Raw genomic sequence first — 24,153 nt, 5'->3', positions numbered from 1 at the left:
GTGTCTGGGACATAATGGGCAATGTAATAACTGCTTATTGAATTGCTGACACTCTGGTCCCCACACCAATTGCTCTGACAGACACATGAAACTGTTCTGATTTTAGGTTCCCTGTTCTAGGCAATTTATCTTAAGGAATCTATTTCTTCCTGGGAGGAGAAGGATGATACATCAGCCCCTCTTCTTCTGTGTATATAATAACTACCATTAAATGGAAGAGGACAGGGAGTTCAGAAGACAAAGAGATTACATCTGGAATGGGAAATCCGGAGAACTTTCATGGTCATGAGGGCAAGCCCAGAGATCCACTTGCTCCTGTAAGAACACTGCCAAGTAAGTCAGAAAAAAAATCAAAGCCTGCCACAGAGGCCGACCATCAAAGAGGTATTTTAGCTATGCTGGCAATAAGGAAAAGACCAAGAAAGGATATGACTAATTCTTAGTGTGAGAGTGATGAGAGCAGATAACAGACAGGGAAAGAGAAAGCTCACCGGTGAGGAGGCTTGAGTTCATGCCCCATAATTAGGATCGGTTGAAAGGACTGCAGATGAGAAGCCTGGGAAACATGTTCAAGCACCAAAGGGCTGCCATGTGGAAAACTCATTAGGCTTGTCTTGTTTTGCTCCAAAGAGAAGCAGAAGTAAAGGGAAAATGTTGCAAAGGGGCTAATTCGGTGGGGAGGAAGGAAAAGGGAATAAACATTTTTGAATTACCTACTATGTGCCAGAGACTCTGCAGATTTTATCTCACTTGATCTTTACAACAACCCTGAGAGGAAGCATATCATTTTAGAGTGGGAGAAACTGAGGCAGATGGCCCTGAGAGGAAGGATATCATTTTAGAGTGGGAGAAACTGAGGCAGATGGCCCTGAGAGGAAGGATATCATTTTAGAGTGGGAGAAACTGAGGCAGATGGCCCTGAGAGGAAGGATATCATTTTAGAGTGGGAGAAACTGAGGCAGATGGCCCTGAGAGGAAGGATATCATTTTAGAGTGGGAGAAACTGAGGCAGATGGCCCTGAGAGGAAGGATATCATTTTAGAGTGGGAGAAACTGAGGCAGATGGATTAAGTGATTTGCTCCAAGTCACACAGCCAATAAATATCTTGAATTCAAGTCTTTCTGATTCTAGGTCTAGTCATTTATCACCTCACTGCCTCAAATTTAAGTTCAATGTCAGGAAAGACTCTTTAACACTTTGTTATTCAGTTGTTTCCCCCCTGTGTGATTGTAAGCTCATTTCAGTTTTTTGGTGGTGGTTGTTATTTTTGGCAAAGATACTGGAGTGGTTTGCCATTTCCTTCTCCGGATCATTTTACAGATGTGGAAACTAGGGGCAGCAGAGGTAAATGACTTTCCCAGACTCACTCTGCTATTAAGTGTTGGAGGGTAAGTTTGAACTCAGAAAGATGAGTCTGCCTAACTCCAGGAACAGTGCTCTATCTCTAGCTATTCCTATCCTAACTTAGTGCTATCCAAAAGGGAATGGGTTGCCTCTAGGGGTGACCTAGCCAAACATTTTCAAACCCAAAGATTGAAAGATCATTTTAAATTCTAGATGCAAGTCAGGGTCCAGGTGATGAGGGTTAGGGAAGCAGTTAGTTGGGGAAATAACCAAATGAGCAAAAAACAAAAACAAAAAGGAGAAAAAAAATGTTTTAGAAAAAAATCAAAGTTTACATTAAAAAAAAAACAAAACTCAGAAGGAACTAATCTCTTGAGACCTAACAATCCCCAAAAGAAAAGAAAACAAAAAACCAGCAGCCAGGTCTTTTAGAAAGGAGCCTAGATGGACAGGTTGTGACTAGCCGGGAGCCACACCTTATTCTCACTCCCCTCACAACATTCCCCTTCAGGCTGTACCCGGGCAATGAACCAGGTTTCTTCCTTCTTAGGAGATTTTTCAATGTGGAGAAGCTGGTAGTTAGACCCTGCTAGATATTCACCTTCTGGAGTTCCCCATCCTTAGTCATAGACCTCTTCAACCTAAGTACTTGAAACCCGAAACTTGAGGCACTTACCTCTCCCTAAAGAAATTGTGTAAGAAGTGTCTCCAGGCCTGTGGATGAGAGTGCCTAAGGTAATCTCTGCCTGGTGGGGAGATAAGTAAATATTGTAACTTTCTGAAAATAGGTCACAGCCACTACAAACCACACCTCACAACATTAGATTTGTCTGAAAGGACAAAAATATATAGGCAAAAACAGTAAAAAAAAGAGACATTTGGGGTCACACTGGAATTTTCTCCAAGAGAGATTTTGTAAGGAAATGCAGTTTATTTTCAGACTTAATACAAACATTTATCCTGAAAACCTAAAGGAAAGATAAAAGAACTTTCAATTTGGGCAGGAATAAAGTAGGAGAAAACAGCATAATCTCCCTTTTAGTCCCATCACTCACTTTTTTATTGCTTTTATTTTTTATATTTATTTGTTTATATTAAATTAAATATATTTATTTAATATCTCACCTAGGATAGCACTCTGTGATTCTAAAGCACTTTATGTACATTAACTCATTTGCTAAACAACATGGTGTTGGAAAGTGAAACCATAAGGTGTAATGAATCCCAACTGGATTGTGCCTGAGTGAATGCTCCAATAAATAGCCATAGATTTAGAACGAAGTCATCTGCCCCTCTTGCCTCAGTTTCCATTCCTTGCCATTTCCTTCTCTATATCATATTACACAGGAGGAAACTGAGGAAAACAGAATTAAGTGACTTGTCCAGAATCACCCAGCTATTCAATATATTAAGCTATTAAAAACAACCATTCACTTTTCTATAGTAATGCAAAGTTCCGAAAGTGTTTTCCACACTACAGCCCTACAGGGAAGGGAGTACATTTTGTTGTTGTTAATTAGAGCATGGAAGCAATGTAGTGGGCTCAGAGTCAGACTCAAACAAAGCTTCCCTTCCAGCACACAGGATTGTGATCTGAAAGTGGCAGAAACTTTTGAAGACATCTTGTCCAACTTCTTCATGTTCTTCAAAGGATTTTGTGAAAATTGAGGTCCAGAGAGAGGACACAGCTTGGGGGGGTTTAACTTGGAGATGGAAGGGGCCTTGGTCATTACCTAATCTGAGAAAATCGAACCTTGCCTGAGGTGGTACAGAAAATAACACGATTTCGTTTTGACTTTGTCTTCCCTCCTATCTTCACAATACTCAGTGAACTGTGAGACACCAAGCAGATCTGAGCCTAAACCCTTCAATTTTTTCACTCTGCCCCCCAATTTCACTGGGTCTGGATTCCACATCTCTACTGGCTCAGTGATTTTATGAGAACTTCAAGGAGGAAGGAAAAACAACCCATTGGATCAAAAAACCCAACATGGGACTCCCAAGAGTCTTTTCATATTCTCCTGACAGATTCAGCCAGCCCTGCCAAACCTCCTTAGCTTTTCTATTTCATTGTGGGCCAACTACACTCTCATTCTTTATATATATATATTTCCCCCAAATACATGTATATATTCCCCCAAATACAATATATATTTCTCCCAAATACAATATATATATTTCCCCCAAATACATGTATATATTCCCCCAAATACAATATATATTTCTCCCAAATACAATATATATATATTTCCCCCAAATACATGTATATATTCCCCTAAATACAATATATATACATACATATATATATATATATATATATTTCCCCAAAATACATATAAAAATGTTTAACATTTGTATTTATTTTTAATGTATTGATTTCCAAATTCAATCTTTCCTCTTTCCCCGCCTTCCTTGAGATAGTAAAAAAATCTGATCTAGGTCATACATTAAACTTTAATTCTAATAATAATTAACATTTCTGCAGAGCCTAATAGTTTCCAAATTCTTCCTTCCACTTAACACGAGGAGTCTGGGCAATACAGATGTGATCACATCCATTTTAACTGAGAAGTTAAGGGTATTGTCCAGTTCACCCAGAAAATAAGTGACAAGTGTCAGAATTGGAACCCAACTCTCCAGAAAATGATCTAAAACTTTTTTCAGAGTCATAAGACTTTCATTTCACTTTTCCAGACTGTAAATTATCACAAGCAAGGCCCTGTAATCAAGAAGGCAGTAAAAATTTAAATTTGACTCTCCTCTACCCCCAGCTCTCTATAGTGTAAAAGATTTTCCCCAACCTGGAGATTAGGGCCACAAAAGCTTATCGTGGAATACACATATATTCCTCCTAGACCGTCCGGAGAATTTTGTGGGGTGTGAATGATTTACAAGCTTTTGGAAATTTTCAAATATCCATTTCAAAGAGCAGCCTAGGGCCCTCCTCCTCCCCGCCCATCCATTTCCAACAGCTCTCGAAAAAGGTCTCCAAAGACACACCTAAATGTTTGGGGCCCTTCTAAACAATAGTCTGGAATCCTGGAGGAGGAAGAAAAGTTCAGAAGATTAGATTAGGGGAGGGAGAGAAGGATGAGAAAGGTGAGATAAGGTAGGCGTGGGATGAAAAGGAGAGAGAGGAAAGACAAAAAGTGGGGAGATAGGAAGGAAAAAAAAAGGAGGAAAAAAAGAGAAGAGGAAACCAAGTGATCAACTTTAGAAGGTGGGAGTGGGGGAGAGTGCAAAGTGAACAACTTTAGCCAGTAGGTGGGAGTGGGGGGAGAGTTCTAAGCTGGGGTAAAAGATCCCAGAAGCTGTTTTTTTTTTGTTTTTCCTTCAGCAGGTGTGATGACTCCTACTAAATTCTTAGTTGATGACAAAGCTTAGAAACCTCCCAGAGACCATTTTCTAGCTGAGAGAACAATGTGTATAGTTCTGACCCCACCCCAAGTATCTGGTATTGAAGCAGTCCTCCCCAGAGGAATGGAAGCCAAGCTAGGAGCCTCCACTAGGATGTGGAAGTCAATAGCATAGGGTTAAAGGCACCGTGGGGTCTCAGAGCCATCAGCCATGGCTCAGGGCCAGATTTCACTTCAAATGTCGCTTCTATCCAGCCATTCCTGGATTACTGGCTATGTGGTCTGGGGGAGACAGTCATTTCTTGGGACCTCAGTTTCTTCACCTGTAAAAGATGCTCCCAAAGGGAGCCCTCTCCCAGTTTTGCACTGCTGTCTCCCTAGGAGAGAGAGAACCATTTGGAATCCCTGTCACAGCCAAGTCCCCTCTGAGTATTTTAAACAGTAAACCTGAGCAGTTTCTGGGAAAGTGGATGGAGGAAGTCACAAAGGCCTTTCACTGCTTAATGAGTTTTCTTCACGTTTTATTAAATCCAACAGTTTATAAAAATTCTGACATTATCAATGACAAGACACACATTTGGCAAAACAGACTAATGAGCTAACAGCAATACTAACAAGTAATAACACTAACGAGCTATACAGAAACGTGGGGGAGCAGACAGAGTCCCCCTCCCCCAAACCAAGGCACAGAAAATGCATTTCAGGCCAATGTAATAGGATGGATGGGGACCCAACTTGTAATACAAATGGCCATAAATGAGTACATTACAGAGAACCAAATCCTTGTCCCATTAAGAACACCATGATACAAAGTGGGAAATTTAGAAGATGCTCATTGTTGGTTTTTTAACAGTGTGAGATAATGAAATTAGCTTAAGCCCTAAATGCTGGGACCCATTCAGATTCACTTAAGGGGTGGCAAATCTCTTTCCAACGATTTCAGGGGCTACCTAGAAGTTAGAAATAGAAGTCAGCAGGTAGGCAGAGAGAATCACACAGCTGGACAATCGATAGCAGTCTCCCCTCCCCCCTTTTCTAGTTTCTACCAGTTCTTTATAGTCAGAGTCATATTTCTGTCCTAGGACTGAAATGATCCGGTTGCTTTAAGAACCTTTTCCTTAGGGATCACGACATCTGACATTTATAGAATATTTGCTTTATATACATTATTTCCCTCAACAGTCACAACAACCTAAGGAGGTAGGTGTCTTGTTTTGGCTTTGTTTTTTTTTTTTTTTTTTTTTTTTTTAATCCCTATTTTATAGATGAAGAAACAGTCTCAGAAAAGTGGTTACCCAGGGTCTCATAGGTGAGAGACAAATAGGGACCAAAAGAATACGCTCAAGGGCGAGGAGACTAGGACAAGGAAGGTGGCAAAGTCCGAACTGAGCCTCAGAACAGAGAATCCTAGTGGAACCGAATTTAAGTGCCAGGAATTATCATTTAGAATTGCGGGTGTTACATTTCTGAACACAGACCGCCGGAGCTGAAGGAAGCTTAGAACCAGTTAGAGGTTGAACACGGACTGGCACAGCAGAAGTGGAAGAGCTGGACGGACCTTGTCAGCTTTTCCTGGTCCTCAGGGTCTCCATATGTAAAAAAGGGGGTTGGATTACTTTCCCTTCCAGCTCTAAGATTTTTTTTTCTGGGGGGGGGGGTGGCAGGCAAAGTCTCCGGCCCTCCGGAGCTGGAAAGCCGAGCATCCCCGCCCCCAGCTTCTGCCCCAGAGGGAAGCTCTTTCGCTGAAGGCTTCGTCCCCTCCCCCCCTCCCCCCCAGCATCCTCGCAAGCGGGTCTCTTCCTTACAAGTTGGGCCGCTTGTTCATCTCGCCCATCTCCTTGATCTCCACCTTCTCGTACTTTCCCGACTTCCTCTTGTTGCTAACGACCAGGACCACGACGCCGGCCACGACGGCCAGGGCCACCACCACGATGACGGCGATCAGGCCGGCCGTCATCCTCTTCATGGAGAACTCGGGGGGCTTGTCGTCCACGTAGTAGATCATGGTGTCCTGCACGCGCAGGGGCTCCCCTCCCACCTCGAGGACGAAGGGCGAGTTGTGGAACACGGACTCGCCCTTGACGTCCCTCTCGAAGTAGTAGGCCACGTCGGCGATGTCCACCTCGCCGTGCGCCTTCTGGGAGGCGTTCTGCTGCAGCTCGATCTGGATGGTGGGGCTCTCGTACTCCACGGCCGTCACGTACCGGGGGCTCAGCTGGTAGCGCTCGCGGAAGAGGCGCCGCAGGGCCCCGCCGAGCTCCGAGCGGTTGAGGGCGCGGGCGCGCTCGCCGTGCCGCAGGTTGATGAGGATGTAGCTGGTGCGCACCAGCTCGTCGCACCGGAGCGTCCGGTCGCCCTTGTCGGTCCGCCGCACGCCCACCGAGTTCACGCACCAGCACACGTCGCTCTGGTTGCACTGGCGCGCCTTGAAGCGGCCCCCGGCGTCGCAGTCCGGGTTGTAGAGGCCGTCGTTGTCCAGCACGGCGTGCTCGGGGGGCTTGATGAGCTTGCGGCCCTTGTGGGGGCTCATGCGCGCCTGCAGCAGCAGGCACTTGGCCGTGAGGGTGCCGCAGTCCACCACGTGGCCCGAGCCCAGCAGCTTGCACTGGCAGCCGCCCCCCGCCGGGCCGCACAGCGTCCACCTGTTGGTGGGGCAGGTGCAGTTCTGGGCCGCGGCCCAGCCGGCCAGCGCCAGCAGGAGCAGCGCCAGCGCGGGACGGGGCCGGGCCATGCTCGGCGAGGCCGGGAGAGCCAGCGCGGGGCAGCGACGAGAGCGGAGGACGAGCGGGCCGGGCCTCGGAGCGCGGGGAGCCGGGTGTGTGCCCGGCGCGGCGGCCGCCCGCCCGCTTTTATAGCGCGTCCGACCCGCCCGGCAGGTTCCGCCGCTGACGCGCTGCAGGAATGTGCGTGACACCCCGGCTCCCGGGCGGCCCCGCCCCCGAGGGTCCCGCGGCCGGCTGGAGAGCGGGGCTGGGACTGCGCCCCCGGGGAACCGCGGCCCGAGCCTAGGGAAGGCGGGGCCGCCCCGTGCCCGCCAGCGCCCCCCGACCCCCTCCCTGCCCTCGGGCCTCGGCGTCAACACCTGCCCAGCCGCCGGCCCGGGGGTCAAGGGGAACCCGAACCCAGGGCGCGCGCACACGCGCACACGCGCACACACGCACACAACACACACACACTCACAGGCACACACACACACACTCACGCACACACACTCACGCACACGCACACGCACACACACGTACACACACACCTGCCTCTCCCCTTTCCCCTCTCCCTTCCTCTCCTGGGTACGGATGTTACTCAGAATCATGGTTTTTGCCTCCTCCTGTCTTTGCATTTTCCCTCTCTCGATTGTCTCCCTCCTTCCTGTGTTCTCTTTATTCTCTTCCTCCTTTCTTTCCCCTTCCCTTTCTTTCCTTCCTCCTCCTCCTCTTTCTTTTTTCCCTCTTTCTTCTTTCCTTTATCTTTTCCCCTCTCTTCTCTTGTGTCATCTCTCACTTCATTTCTACCCTTGTCTTTTTTATACTCTTTTCTCCTTTCTCTGCTCTTTTTTTCCTTTTCTTCCATTTTCCTTTCACCCTTTGTTCTTTTCTCTCTCCTTTTCTCCCTTCTCTTTCTTCTTTTTCTGTTCTCTTCCTTCTTTTCCCTCTCCCCTTTTTCTTCCTCTCCACTCTCTTTTCTCTTCTATCCTTTCTTCTCTTGCCCCTTCCTCCCTCTTTTCCTCCTCCTCCTCCTCCTGTTCTTCTTCCTCCTCCTCTTCTTCTTCCTTCTTCTTTTCTCTCTCCCTCCCCCCTCTCTTTTTTTTTTTTTCTTTCTCTCTCTCTTCCTCCTTCCCTTCTTCCCTTCCTTTTACTAGATACACTTTGATAGCCTAGAAGCTGGCTCAGGGCCAGCTCAGGGCTCAAAGTAGGAACTTTAAAATTTGATGGGTTCCAATCCCATTTCTGACACTAAACTACTTAATATCCCTGTGTCTTAATTTCCTTTTTTGTAAAATTAGAGGATTACACTAAACAGCCTCCTAGGTGCTTCCAGCTTTAAATCTGGAGACCTGTGGGAGTACATGAAAGTTAGCCTTATCCCTGCCTGTTGATTTCACCTCTGTTTTTCTCATCTGTAAAATGGGGATAATAATAACACCAATCTCACAGGGTTGTTTTGAGGAGCAACTAAAAAAAACTTTATTTTTTTTAAGGATCGCTCCCATTCAAAAAGCATAATACAATAATGACTGGTATTTATTAAATTTTTTGACATTTGCCAAATGCTTTGCACAAATCCTCAGGATGATTTTGTGAGATAGGAACCACCATTTAACAAAAGAGGAAACTGAGTCTCAATAACTTTCCCATAATAAGCATGGGGAGGTAAAGTCTGAACCTACATCTTTAATTTCTAATCCTTTTCTCTCTCCACTCTGCCACCAAAGGGATACATCTCACAAAATTGAGAGAGGTCGGCAGAGCAAATGTTAAGCCAGTTATTGAAAAAAGAGCCAAGTGCCTAAAATCACTATCCAATAAGTGTTGAAGAACAGTGATGAAGAAGATGGTAGATGTCTTCACTGCCTGGCACAAAGAAGGTGCTTAATAAGCGAGCGTTGTGGATTCAAATCCAGATCTCTTGATTTTAAGGCCAATGCTCTTTCCACTAGCCTTACACTGCCCAGGAAAAATAAATTGAAATACTGATTGTGATTAAAGAAGTAGAATGCTTCAAAGTTTCTTGTCACCCAAGTGATTTTCCTTAAGTACACGTCACTTCCTTGATTAATAAATTCTGCTGTCTTCCTATTTCTTCAGAGATCAAATCCAAACTCCTCTGTTTAATATTCAAAGTTTTCATCACCTGCCCCCAATCTTCAGTACCTTTCTGGGACATAACTCATCTTTGTGCTCTTCCAAGTCCCAACATAGTGGCCAGTTGTTGCCCACTTGGCACATAATGCACCATCTCCCATCTTAATAAGAGCTTGTCAATGGGCTGGCTATCCCTGTGCTCGGAGTGCACTGACTCCTTTTCTCTGCATGTTAGAATCCAGCTCCACCTTCCATATGGGACTTCTTCTTGATGTCCCTCTCCTGCTAATGCCTTCCCCCAAATTCCCTCTTTTTGCACACTGATTTGTGTATAAAAGGCAGCAAGGTAAACTGGAAGCCAGGAAGACCCAGTACCAATTCTTCCCCTGATTATTTTTCACTAAGTGTCACTAAGATTGCCAAGAAGGCATAGAGCTGCACTAGGAGAAATTGCAACAAAATCACAGATCCAATCCCTGCCCTTATATAGGTGGCTGAGCCTGAAATCCGAAAGGTCTCTTTCAGATCGAGCCTCAGATCATTATTGAGCTTCATGATCCTGAACAAATTTCATAACCTTCTTCTGCCTCACTTTTCTCATCTGTAAAATGGGGAACTATATAACACCTACCTCCGGGGATTGTTGTGAGGATCGAGTGAGATCATATTTGTAAAGTGCTTGAAACCTGAAAATACTGTTAAATACTAATTATCATTGCTATTATTGTTGCATTTGTCTTCCAAGTGGAATATAAACTCCTTCAGGACATAGACGCTTTCGTAGCAGCTGTTGTCTGCTGCTATGTCTGTTGATTGCTTCATTATTTATTCATTTTTAGTCATGTCCATCTTCATGACCCATTCTGGGGTTTTCTTGGCAAACATATTGGAGTGCTCTGCCATCTCCTCTAGTTCATTTGAAACATGGGGAAATTGAAGCCCCAGAGTTAAGTGACTTGCCCAGGCTAATATAGCTAGCAGTGTCTGGACTTGGATTTGAACTCAAGTATTCCTGTCTCCAAGTTCAATGCTCTAACCACTGTACCACCTAGCTATCATCTCATTGATTGATTCAAAGACCAAGAAATTTCTCAGAGTGAGGAATCCCTTCACCAATATTTATTGTAATCCTTCTCTGCTTTATTAAGGTCTCTACAAGTTTCTCTGAGCCCAAAACGTCAGCTAACAGAGACTTGACACAGTAGATAAAGAATTAAACCTGACTGGAGTCAAGGAGATCCAAGTTCAAATGTGATCTGTCATACCAGCCATCGGGCCCTAGGCAAGTCAGTTAACTCTTGTGTGCCTCAGTTTCCCTAACTGTAAAATGAGTTATTAATAGCACCTGCCTCCTATGGCTGTAGTGAGGATCAAATGAGATATAATTTGTCACTTGTTTTATCACAGTGTCTGGCACATAGTAGGTACTTAATAAATGCTTATTTCCTTTCTTCCTTCCAAAAAAAGAAAATCATCACTTTGCAGCTAGCATTTGGGTGCTGGCTTCTTGGCATTTAAATTGGGCTCCTCTCAAACAAGTGACCCCGATGCCGAACACTGACCTTCCGCCTCCATAGAACACCCAGGACTTGAACTCCCAGAGACATCCTGTTCCATGCCACACCACAGTGTCCGAACCGGATGGCAAGAGATGGAAGACAATAATAGTTTATGTCTTGTTTTACGGTCAACAACAGCTTTTATCTACTTGATCTCATGGGCTCTTCACAACCTCGTGAGGTGGATGGTACAAATATTACACCCATTTTACAGATAAGGAAGCTCAGAAGGGTTAGATTGAAGTGGCCATCCCAGGATCACCCAGTGGGAAGCTGATAAGGACCCTGGTCTCCTGACTCTTACCAGTCTAGTAAATGACCAGGTATCCATCTAGTTATCAATCAGTAGCAGGAATGTGCATAGACAGTGAAACTCTTAATTACCCAGGGTCACCACCTCTCTCCCACTCACCAGTATCCTATGGGTTACCAGCAAGTGTAAGGAACTTGGAGCTGGGGAGTGGGGGATTGTGGCTGTCCATGACCCCATGACCCTGAAAGCTGAATATAAAAGGCAAATAGATACAACTGATCTTGAAATCAGTTGCTCTTTTTTTGACTTGTGTGATAGGTTGTCATGAATCATCAATCAACTTGAATTAATTATTTAGTTTGGTTCCCTATCAGGGAATATATTAATGAATCTACTGTGTGTTAGGGGGCATGGAAAGTGGGAAGGGAATTAGTCTCTTTGGCCATCAATTTCCTTACTCATCAAACAAGAGGGTTAGACTAAAAAGATCTCTAGGGTTCTTTCATGTTCTACTGTTCTATGTTCTAACATCCTATTTTCTCTAGTCTCTTCTAGCCTTTACTTCAGATTTAGATTTGGAAGGTCTATTTAAACGTCCCACTTAAGATCCCATCCAGTTCAAACATTCTGTGTTCTAAGATTTCTTCTAGTCCTAACTTTCTAGGCTTTATTGTCTGTGTTCTAACCTTGGCATTCAATACTTTATGTTCCAAAGTTCTAAGAGTCAAGGTTCCCTTCAGTTCTACCATGATATGTTTTAGAACCCCATGTTGTAAGGCTAATATCCACTGTGTTAGCTCTCTTACAGGGCTGAGGGAAGGAACCTCTGAATGGATAGAATAAACTGCCTCGGTTGACCGATGTGCCAGGAGAGTTCCATTCTGTCCCATTCTGTTCTACGTAAACACCATCACATGAGTGTAGGAATCCAGTGTTGTTAATGATTTCTCACTAGGAAACTCTACCCAGCCATCAGTGCCCTTTCTCTGCCTACCCCTCCTTCTCCAGTGACTTTCCTCATAGACTCAGCTTTTACGAGTTCGATTCACCCGTGACTAACTCCCTTCTCACTCTCAGTCTGCCCCTTTGGGCTTCATGCTTGCACCTGGCTCTACGCAGTCCAGATCACTGACTTTTCGAGAAGGACAGAGCTGCTCATACCCAAGGGAGTTTCTTGTAACCACAAAATATGGGAAGCCCAGAAGACCATTTCCCTCTGGGTTTCTGCTATTCATGGAACATAATCTGTTTGAAAACTGAGACATGACAGCATCCCAGGGCAGGGAGAAAACCACTGAACCAGGAAATCTAGATGCAAATCTCCTCTCTACTACTGGCCTAGTTATCTGATCTAGGGGAGTTAAGATCCTGGTCTGGAACAGGGTCTTGAGATCTTGGCATACCAGGACAGCTGGAGGAATTTGGAATTTTTAATCTAGAAAGAAAAGACTGGGTGGGGGGGGAGGGGAAAGATCAATTGTCCACAAGGATTTGAAGGACTTTCATGTGGAAACCATTTGACCCCAAAGGATCTGTTCTGCCCAGAAGCAATGGGCAGAAGTTGCAAAGAGACCATTTGGGGCTGCTTGCCAGGAAAAGCCTTCCATGTCAGTTAGTTCTGCCCCAAAGTGGAATGACTCTCCTTCCTTGGACCATGCAGGCTGACCCTTCGAACTCCAAAATTCTGGGATTTGGAGTTCCTCTCTCAGGATTTCAGTTTTCCTTCCCTGGAAAATGGGAGACTTGGACTAAATAATATGGCAAGTCTCTTCTAATTTGAATATTTTGTGTTCAAAGATGCTCCAAGACCAAGAGATCATAGGATCAGGGCTTGGGAGCTGAAAGGGATAGCATAGCTTATATCATTTAACCCTCCCATTTTATAGATAAGGAAACTGAGACCCAGAGAAGGTCAATGACTTGCCATTGGCAAATTGCTCAAGCTGACTTTTAAACCTCAGTTTTCCGATTCCAAAACCACTTTGCAATATACCAAATTACTTCTAGGGTTGTTGGTAGTACAGTGGATAAGGCCCTGTCCTAGGAATCAAAGAAACTGGACTTTGAATCCAGCCTTAGACTGTGGCCCTGGGCTAATCATTTACTCTGCCTGCCTCAGTTTCCTCATCTGTAAAAGGGAGATAATAGCTCCTGCCTCTTAAAGTCATTGTCAAGATAAAACGAGATAATACCTGTGAGGTATTTTATAAACTATAAAGCACTGTACAAATGCTACCTCTTGTTATTCTTGAAAGGAAAATGGGAAGTGACAAAGTCACATATTCAGACCTCAAAGCCCAGCCTGCTGCTGCTGAAGCCAGGACTCTTTTCTTTTCTTTTCTTTAAACCATGTGACAGTTCCCTTTGTTTGTTCTCTTCAGGAACCACAGGTCACGGGGACTGGGACACGGCTGAAGCTGCTGCCACAGGTCGAGATCAGAAATCAATTTGTTAAGATCCCTGATGTTTTATCAATTTTTTGAAATGAGTTTTACAGATTACTTTTGTTTTTGAAGCCCAGTCGTCTCCATCTAGCTTTACCACCTGCCACTGAGCTCTCTCTTCTCCCAAAAACAAAAATTCAAACTGCTCTAGTCAATAAAGTCTGTCAATATAGGCAACTCTCTGTTCCCATAAACACCTACCTCTCTGCTGAGGGAATAAACATGTTTCATTGCCACTCTTTTGGGTCCTGTTTTGAGATGCCCTGCTTCCCCTGGGTGTGAGCCTATTTCAGAGCTCACACAATCAAGGTTGCCTGAAACATGCTGGGCATTGGGGAATCACATGAGCTGGAGTTCCACCTCCTTGGAGATGCTATTATTTAACACTTCAGTTGCTAGAGGGAATAAGGAGGCCCAAAAAGGAATTAAGAATTGCCCAAAGCCCTGCCTTCTGGCCTGTGCCCTGCCTGCCTTCTTCCGGTGGCTGGCCCCTTTTTCAAACAAGGACTATAATTTTCCCACTAGGTATTTCCTAAGGGGAAAAGGCCTGTTCTCACACTTGTTTCTCCAGATTCTCATAGCTTTGAGAGACTATCTTTAAGTAGCATCAAGTGGGAAAGAACCAGCCACCCAGGGTGAGTCACTGATGGAGGCTCAGCCAGAGAGCCAGGAGAGGCCATTGCTTGACGAGCATTCATTGCAAGTATACTGAATGTATTTGGTCTTAAACCCTCAATGCTAGGGACAGGTTAAAAAAATTGTCAGAAGGCTGAGTCCCTGCCTTCATGGGGATTAGAGCCATGGAACCTTGCCTTGATTTCAGAACACTTGCTGAAGCAACTTACAAACTAGTGGGCTTCTTCAACTAGACTTTATAGAAGTATAAAAAAATAGGCTTAATCATCTACCTGGGAAAAACAAAGTGGATGAACCATCTACAATGTGCTGCTAGATGGGGCAGCCCAGTGAGTTGGTCCATAAGTACAAGTTGGGCAGACTTTGGAGAGGGATAAGAACTGGGAAGTCAATTCTGAAATTCAATAAGAAGAGAACTGTAGAGTTTAGACCCAGAAGGGACTTTAGAGGTCAACTCCTTCATTTCACAGAAGAAAGTGGGACCCAGGAAGTGTAAATGACATTTTAAAGGTTTCCTAGGCAATTAGGCGATAGAGCCAAGAGTCAAATCCAAAATATAGACACCTAGATCTAGAGATGGAAAAATCCTTGGAGGCCTCTGAGCCTAACCCTTTCATTTTACAAATGAGGAAACCGAGGCAGACAGAGGCTCAGTTACTTACTCAATGTCATAAAGTATTGGAGGCCAGCTTAATAAATCTTTGTTAATTGGTTGATTCATATAGCAGGTTGAGGCTTGCCTGTATCTTATTTGAACTTCCTCCAAACTCTATAAGGTAAACAATGCAGGATGATTATCTCCATTTTTGCTGATGAGGAAACTGAGACTCAAGATAACAGTTCCCTGATCACACTTCTAATACCAATGGTGGGATGTGAATGCAGGTATTCAAAACTTAGGGTTCCTCCTTCTTTACCATGACCCTGAGTGCTAAGACTTTCTGAAATCACTTTGTATTTATTATTAGTTTGCTTTTTGTTCTCCTGAGTAGAAAGTGATGTATTTTACCTAGGATATACTATAAGATATTTAATATGTATGGGAATGCCTGCCGTCTAGGGGAGGGGGTGGAGGGAAGGAGGGGAAAAATTCAGAACAGAAGAGAGTAAAAGGGATAATGTTGTAAAAAAATTACCTATGAATATGTACTGTCAAAGAAAATGTTATAATTATAAAAATTAATAAAAAATTTTTTTTAAAAAAAGAAAGTAATGTATTTTCACTGTAATAATGTTTTTTTCCCCCCATTTTTTGTCTTTAATCTATCATCATTTAATCTAGCATCTATCATAGTTCTAGGAAGGTGGGAAGCTGTACGTAGCATGACATGTTGGAAAAAGCTTTCATGAAGTTGGATTTCTTGAACATTTCCAATGCCTGGGAAGTCACCGCCTTCCAAGGTCATTATTGGACATCTTTCATCATTTGGAGGGGCAGTGAGGTGGCGCAGTGGATCGAGAACAGGGCTTGGAGTCAGGAACTCTTCTTCATGAATTCAGATCTGGCCAAATACACTGTATAGCCCTGGACAAGTCACTTTTCTCATTTTCCTCATCTACAAAATGAGCTGATTATGTGGGGCTTTAAATGACAGAGCGGTTTGCATTTGTTTGTAATTGGGAACCAGTGGAGTTGCCTGAGGAGAGAGGTGACATGGTCAGAGGAAAATCACTTTAGTGGATGAATGGATGATGAACTGGAGTGGGGGGATATGAGACAGGCAGACCTTGAGCGTGTATTTCAAGGTTCAGGTGGAAGAGGAAGAGGGCCTGCACTGGAGTGGAGATAATATCAGAGGAGAGAAGGAAGAGAGTTCAAGAGATGCTGCAGAGGTAAATTGACAGGCCTGGGAAACAAATGGGTATTACAGAACAGCTCTGAAGCTGGAATCATAAACCAAGATTTTAAATCTCCCCCTGAGTCTGCTAGGGGAGGCCATAGTGACTGAGCAAGAAGTCCTAAGTTCAAATGTGGCTGGGTAAGCGGGGTAAAGTACTTCACCTATATCTGCCTCAGGTTACTCATCTCTAAAATGGGAATAATTCATTCATAGCATCTATCTCCCAGGGTGGTTGTGAGGGTCAAGAAAGATAATGATTATAAAGAGCTCATCCTAGAGTAAAGCACATAGTAGGTGCTTTAAAAATGCTTATTCCCTTCCCATTCTGAGGCATAATAATTGTTAGTATTTAAATAGCACTTGAAGGTTTACAGAGAGTTTTACAAATCTTTCTTCATTTTATTCTCACTAAAATGCTGGGAAGTAAGTCTTATAATTATCCCCATTTTACACATGAGGAAACCAAGGCATTTGTGCAGGGTCTCACAGCTAGTAAGTATCTAAGACCAGATTTAAACTTGGTTCTTCCCGACGCCAGCCCCAGTACTCTAGCCACCGAGCCTCCCATCTACCTCTACTTAGTAGGTTTGTGATTTGGGGTACGATCTCTTCTCTGTGGGCCTCCATTTCCCGAGGCATAACACGAGCGAGAATGAAACGGGGCAGTCATGAAGAAAGGACTTTATAGAATCAGATAATTTCAGAGCTGGAAGGAACCTCACTGGCTGAAATCCAGAACAAGAATCCTTTATTCAACATCCCCTATAAGTGGTCGTGAAGCCTTTGCTTGAAGACCTCCAGTAAGGGTGAAAGCCATGCTGCCTCCTCCAGGCAGTCCAACTAGATGTGAGATAGCCCTAACTATTAGGAAGTCCTTTTGTTCTTCCAGATGAACTTTGTTATTATATTTTCTGGATCGTAAAGTAATTTCTCGGGAGTTTGATCAGTATGGCACTGAATAAATAGATTAATTTAGGTAGTATTATCATTTTTATTATATTCCCCAGGCCTACCCATGAGCACTTGCTATTTTCCCAACTGTTTCGATCTGACTTTATTTGTGTGGAAAGTGTTCTGTGGTTGTGTTCATATAGTTCCTGATTTTCCCTTGCCAGAAGATTCAGGAAGTCCCGATAGCAATTTGCTTCTTTGCCAACCTTCACTCATTGGTCCCACTTCTGCCTTCTGTGGACCAAGCAGAACACTGACTTCTCCTCACGTGTCACTCCTTCAGATATCTGAGGACAGCCACCATCATATCCCCCAAGGCTTCTCTGGTCCAGTCTAGAAAGCTCTCATTTCTTCCAGCACGTATCATTTGATTAATTGACTTTCACATGGTATGGATTTAATCATCTTCACTAGACCAGTTGCCATCTTCTTCAGTTCATCAATGTCCTTCTTAAATTGGGGGGCCCAAAGAGGCCCAACCATTCAGAGGAATGGTCTGAGCAGGGCAGAAGACAGCCAGGTTTCTTCCTGGAAACTACAGCTCCTTTAGCTCAATCCAAGATGGCACTGGATATCTTGGCTGCTGGACCTCAGTGGTGATTTAAAGCATCATCCACGGGAATTGTTATGATTTATTCCACAAAGTATAAAAATGGCTCTTCCTTCACCCTTGGAGTGGAGCCTTGGGTCCTACTTGGGACTCGAGATTCCATGATTTGTAAACCACCATGGGCTTGTCTTCCCCTTGGTCTCAACCATATGGAGGTGGGAGGTGATAGGAGGGCCATTAGTCCCTTTGCCAGACCCAGGGAAGCCAATAAAACAAACAATAACTTTTCAGCCGCTCTTCCCTCATTGGTTCCACGGGCAGTTTCAGGAGAGGTTTTGCAATGAAACCAGGTTGGGAAATCTCTCCACATACAACATTCCTGCGGCTGCCAAGCATCTCGGAGCCCTCACTTGGTGACTAATCGCTCTCCTCCCCTGGCTGGCTCCCCGAGCTGGCCTCCCAACGGCCTCACTGGCTCCTGGCAGCTGTTTTGCAGCTTGGGACAGCTGGGGATGCTGAGCAGGTGGTCCCTCCCAATGTGCTCTCCAGTCAGCCTGTGGGGCTGGGCTGAGTGGGCTTACTGAGGTTCAGCATCTTGGGTTCAGAGGAACTCAGGATTCTAGTGATGGATCTCAGTTTCCACTCAGAATACTCACTGCCAGATAAAAGGCTCCCCAGTCTGACACACTCCCTCACAACTGGGAGGTCAGCTTTAAGCATCCGAAGGGTTGGTATGTGGAAGAAGGGTAATTTGGGTTTTGTTTTTGTTTGTTTTTGTTTGCCATCAAAGAGAAAAACTGGGTCATTGGGTGGAGGATACAGGGAGGTGGATTTTATCTTAGTGCAAGGGGAAAGAGCAATGGTGTGTGTGTGTGTGTGTGTGTGTGTGTGTGTGTGTGTGTATGTGTTCCCTCTTCCTGAAGGTCTTCTAACAGACACTGGACCACTATGGCTCCTTCACAGGATATTGTAAAAGGGGATTCTTGTTAAGGAATTGACTGGCTATGGAGCCAATAATTTATTTGCTTATTCATTCACCAAGCAAGCATTTATTATGTGCCTACAGTATACCACACACTGTGCAAGACCCTGGAAATACAAAGACAAAAAAAATGAAACAGTCCCTGCCCTTAAGATAGTTACATTCTATTGAGGGAAACAAAGTAGAGGTGGAGAATTAAATACAAAACATATACAAAGTAATTAGCAGGGGTAGTAATTACCAGGGATAGGGCACTAGCAACCTCAGGGCACAGGACACATTTCCTCAAGGAGGGGTTCTGTGAGCCAGGCTTTGAAGGAGCCAGTGTAGCCCAGGCGGGGGTGGGACTGCCTGGGCAAGATGGAAATGGGATTCTGTGGACAGAGGATTGCAGATGGGTCAAACCGGTAGGAGCGCCGGTAATATTCAGAGAGCCCAAAGAGGTGCTTGGGAACCAGATTGTGAAAGCTTTACAGGCTGACAGGAGAGGTATATCCCATTCTATGGGTAAGAGGGAGCCACAGCAGCTTCTGAGGTAGGAGATAAGACCACTGATTGATGATTAGCACCCCAAAGCATGAATCTCCCTGATAGCAATTTTGTTCCAATAGTTTTCATTTGAATATTTGCAACAATAAGAAATATCGCCTCACTGCTCTTATTGTTAAAAAGTTTCCCATTCCCTCTATTTTTGTCCGCCTGCATTTTGGATTTCCTTCACAGGCTGATTGTACACTATTTCAAAGTCCGATTCTTTTTGTACAGCAAAATAACTGTTTGGTCATATATACATATATTGTATTTAATTTATACATGTATTGGTCAACCTGCCATCTGGGGGGAAGAAGGGGAAAAATTAGAACAAAAGGTTTGGCAATTGTCAATGTTGTAAAATTACCCATGCATCTATCTGGTAAATAAAAAATAAAAACTATTTTTTAAAAAGTTCCCCATTGTATTAAGCTGAGAATTTGGGTTTTTTTGAGGTAGTCAAGTGACTTGCCCAAGGTTACACAGCCAGTAAGTGTCTCAGTCTCACCATTATATCATCTCACTGCCCCTGAAAGAGAAATTTTTAGTCTCTGAATTTATTTTAAACCTTTAGTCTCTGAATTTATTTTAAAAATATAACAACGAACATTTACATAACATTTAAAGACTTTTAAAGCGCTTATGAAATGGTGTCTCACAACAACACCAAGGAAATTTCAGTTATTATTTTCCATTTTACAGATGAAGATAAGGAGTTTAAAAGGGGTTCATTGACTTGCTCAGGGTCATAGAGTTAAGTCTTAGAGTTGGATTTGAACTTTGCTCTTCCTGACTCCAGATCTAGCAGTCTATCTATTATACAAACCAAATGTCTCATTTTTTTTTTTTACTTAGCAATTACATGTAAAGATAATTTTCAACATTCATCTTTGTAAACTTTTGAATTCCATTTTTTCCTTTTTCCTCCCTCCCACTTTCCCCAAGATAGCAAGCAATCTAAGTTACACATGTACAATCCTTTGAATTTCCATATTAGTCATGTTGGGAAAGAGAAATCAGAATAAAAGGGGGAAAAAATCATGAGAAAGAAAAAAACAAATAAAACACAAAAAGGGAAAATAATAGTATGCTTCAATGTTACATTCAGTCTCTATAGTTCTTTCTCTAGCTGCAATGGCATCTTCCATCCCAAGTCTATTAGAATTGTCTTGGATCATGGTATTGCTGGGAAGAGCTAAGTCTCTCATAGTTGATCATCACACAATCTTGCTGTTGCCGTGTACAAAGTTCTGATTGGGCTCATTTCACTCAGCATCAGTTTTTCAGACTTTTCTGAAATCCAACTGCCTCATTTCTGATAACTGTATTTCCATAAAATCAATTTCCTTTGAAATCTTATGTGTTTTATTTTATGCATTTAAAGAAATCGTCTTGAGAAGGATCCAGAGGGATCCATCAGATTGCCAGAGAGGTCCATAAAATCCCTTAGTCGCAATCTGCTTTCCTTTTGTTCCCATTTCTAGATCTGGGGTGGAAGAAATATAATTCAGTCCTCAGGCCCTTAGCTCTGTCTTCTGGGGCCCAGCAGGCCTAATTAATATAAATCTAAATCTTCCTCTCCAGGTCATTGTATATGCTCAGGAAGTATTTGTTTCCAAAGTTGAATTTGCCAACTGGGATCAAGGCTTTTCTTTCTTAAATCAAGTTTTCCTCCAGGGCTAATATGCCCAATTTCTTTGCAACTGCTGTTTGTGTGACCTGGCTTCTGGACCCCTCACTTCCCTTAGATGAGTGTTGTCCTATCTGACAAACTCCACCCCTTCCGCTCCCCAAACCCTACCATCTTCCCAGTTTTCAGGTAGTAGGAAATTATATCAAAGAGAAGAAAGGGAAGTCCAATGGGTAGTTTAGCTAAGGAAAGCCAGGCTCCCTGAAGAGAAATGATGTGAAATTTTTATTTTTACTTTTCTCTCCTGAGAAACCCTCAAGGTTACATTTCCCCTATAAAAGACATGCCTATGATGGAGGTCTTTGCTAAGTCCTTTTCAGGCCTGGGCCCACGATGGGCTCCCTGTCTCCTCAGAGAGCCTTCCCTTTGATGACTCCAGATAACTCTAGTGAGTCTGCTAAACTCCTCTATGGATTTAGGTTGTCAGTCAATAGCATGTCAGGTCTCACGATATATTCCTTTAGTATATTCTTCCAGACGCCTTTCCTTGGGAACCCTTATTACTCTCCCAAATCTATTTTACATTTGCTGCTCTTGGTGCTCTTCATTTTGTCTGCAACCTCTTCTATTAAATAAATGTCCCTTTTGGCCAAGAAAATGGCCCTTGGGAATTTATTTTGAACTAGGGATCTCATCAGAAAGTAAATGTAAATGATGGTGGGAAATGGAATGAAGGGAAACTATAGCTTTTTGCTCTGTCTTCCTGTCTCTCTTGCTTCCTCCCACCTTTCCAGAGAGCATAATGACATAAGCTTTCCTGGTCTTGCTAAGTCCTTTCTTGATTCAGGTCATGATGACTTCTAGGGAGCTTGGTCCCCTCTTGGGAAACATGTCCAGACATTCTAGACTTCTACTAAGGGCTATGCCGGAACTCAGAAGGGCTGATAGTTAAATTTTTATTGTTAGTCTTTAAACCTTGGAAATTGGCAACTGTTACAAATCAGTGCCTGGTTTACCATTTTGTGGGTTATCTAGACGAGAAAATGATGGCTAAAATGTCAATAATGCATCGTGAGTACCCCTCTTCCCCAGCCCATTGTGAAACATTGACCAGCACAGCCCTGATTCCTGCGGCGAAGAGACTGTTGAGATATTGAGCCAGGCTGAATTCAAAAGTCACTAACAGGTGAAAGGAAATTTCTTTTTCTACCTGATGAGAAGATGGCGGGAGGCGGGCAATGGAATACTGTGTATTAGGAGCAGCTGGTATGCAGTTGGTCTGCAGAGCTGACAGAGGGAAATAAGTAAAGAAGCTAGAAATATAAGAGAGCTTGAAGATTTAAGCAGATGACTTTATGCTTAGGCCTAGAGATGAGAGGGAGCCATGCAAATTTACTGACTTAGTTGGGTGTGGGTGGACTGGCAGTGAAACAGGAGTATGACATAGACCCACACTAGAGGAAAAATCTCTTTGTGGATGATCGCTTGGGGAGTGAGCAGACCGGAGGCAGGAAGTTCAATTGTCCAGGCAAGACATAATAATGGTGTGGATGAGGGTGCTAGATTTGGGAAAGGAGAGAAGGGGGTGTAATTGATATATAAAGAAAGAAATGATGAGATTTGGAAGCTGATTGGTTATTTGAGGTGAGAGAACTCAAGGCGGATGCCGAATTTGTGTACCTGGTGACTGGCAGGATAGGGGTACCTTGGACAGTATTAGGGAAGTTCAAAAAAGGGCAGGATTGGGATGGGAGAAGGAGCAATAATAAGCTGCATCAGACATGTTGAGGTTGAAGTGTCTATGGAACATTTAGCTTTGAGTTACATGAGATATAGTTGGTGATTGGGGCATGGAGCTCAGAAGAATAGGGCTAGGAAATATAGATCTAGGCTAATCTGCTTAAAGCTGCTAATGGATACCATGGAAGCTAATGATGTCACCAATGAGAGGATATGCAGAGAGAAGAGAAGTGGGTGTAGGACAAAGACTTGGGGGACACCCAAGACAAACCTGCAAAGGAGAGTTGTGAGCATGAGTAATCAGGTAAGAAGAAAACCAAGAAGGAGCTGAGTCAATGCAACCCATGAAGATGAGATTATCTAGGGGAGTGATATTGATTGCTGCAGAGAGTTCAAGAAGGGAGAGGCTGGAGAAAAGACTGTTACATCTGGCAATGAAGAGGTCATTGGTGCCCTTGGAAAGATGGTAGTTTTCAGGTGAATGGTGATGTAGGGAGTCAGGGTTTAGAAGAGAGCAAAAGAGGAAATAGTGGTACCAAGTGTAGAGAGTTTTGTCAAGGAGTTTGAGCAGAACCAGAAGATCGCTGTACACTTCAACAACAATACTGTATGAGGATGTATTCTGATGGAAGTGGAAATCTTCAACATAAAGAAGATCCAACTCACTTCCAGTTGATCAATGATGGACAGAGACAGCTACACCCAGAGAAAGAACACTGGGAAGTGAATGTAAATTGTTAGCACTACTGTCTGTCTGCCCAGGTTACTTATACCTTCGGAAGCTAATACTTAATGTGCAATAAGAAAATGGTATTTACACACATATATTGTATCTAGGTTATATTGTAACACATGTAAAATATATGGGATTGCCTGTCATTGGGGGGAGGGAATAGAGGGAGGGAGGGGATAATGTGGAAAAATGAATACAAGGGATAATGTTATAAAAAAATTTACTCATGCACATATACTGTCAAAAATGTATAAATAAAATTAAAAAAAAAAAGGAGTTTGTCTGAGAAGGTAAGGGGAGAGATAAAGGATGATAGTTAATGAGCAGAGTAGAAAATAGGGAGATTATTTTAGGAGGGAGAAGACTGTAGGGAAGGAATCAGTAGCTAGTAAAAGACAAAGTCAACAGGTTTTTATTAAGTGTCTACTATGTGCCAGAGGTTGGAGATCAGAGAAACAGCAGGGTGGTGATGATGAGGCAACCTGCTGGAGGAGATGGGAAGGGATGGCATCCAGGGTGCATATAGAAAACTTGCTTTGGCTTTGCCAAGCAGAAGGCCTACTTCTTCAATAAAGAATAGAGATAGTGACCGATGATGTCACATGATGGGAGGTGAGGAGCAGGGGCAAAGACAATGCAAGGGGACCTCAATTTGTTTTTTCCTAAGGAGAAAAGCAGAAGTTCTGAAGTCAATGACAGGGAGACATTCTGAAAAGCAGACTGCTGACTCTTCCAAGGCCTATCAAGTGGGAAAGGGCTGTACTGGGATTCAGGTGATGACTGATGACCAAGTCCTGACCAAG

General features: G+C 43.6%; 2 protein-coding genes and 1 long non-coding RNA gene across 3 annotated transcripts in view; all 3 read right to left on the bottom strand.

Annotated features, from left to right (window-relative positions):
* LOC141541581 (uncharacterized) overlaps positions 1-14,269 on the bottom strand; it is a 31,904-nt gene extending 17,635 nt beyond the window's left edge. Inside the window, exon 1 of the long non-coding RNA XR_012481846.1 lies at positions 13,958-14,269. This is a non-coding gene — a long non-coding RNA (uncharacterized LOC141541581). The remainder of the gene's footprint in view (positions 1-13,957) is intronic.
* The window catches only part of MYSM1 (Myb like, SWIRM and MPN domains 1), a 246,171-nt gene that overhangs the window by 162,857 nt on the left and 59,161 nt on the right, over positions 1-24,153 (bottom strand). The gene's annotated exons all lie outside the window — the stretch shown is intronic.
* TACSTD2 (tumor associated calcium signal transducer 2) lies at positions 5,206-8,026 on the bottom strand. Its single transcript, XM_074265809.1, has one exon. It carries the CDS (start codon positions 8,009-8,011, stop codon positions 6,503-6,505), a length of 1,509 nt encoding a protein of 502 aa, XP_074121910.1. The 5' UTR covers positions 8,012-8,026; the 3' UTR covers positions 5,206-6,502.

This window comes from Sminthopsis crassicaudata, chromosome 4, assembly GCF_048593235.1.
Source record: "Sminthopsis crassicaudata isolate SCR6 chromosome 4, ASM4859323v1, whole genome shotgun sequence".
Taxonomy (NCBI): domain Eukaryota; kingdom Metazoa; phylum Chordata; class Mammalia; order Dasyuromorphia; family Dasyuridae; genus Sminthopsis; species Sminthopsis crassicaudata.
This window is presented reverse-complemented; position numbering and strand designations above follow the sequence as displayed.

Excerpts from the sequence above, each read along its gene's own strand:
- TACSTD2 (XM_074265809.1), bottom strand. The coding sequence starts at position 8,011 with ATGATTCTGAGTAACATCCGTACCCAGGAGAGGAAGGGAGAGGGGAAA.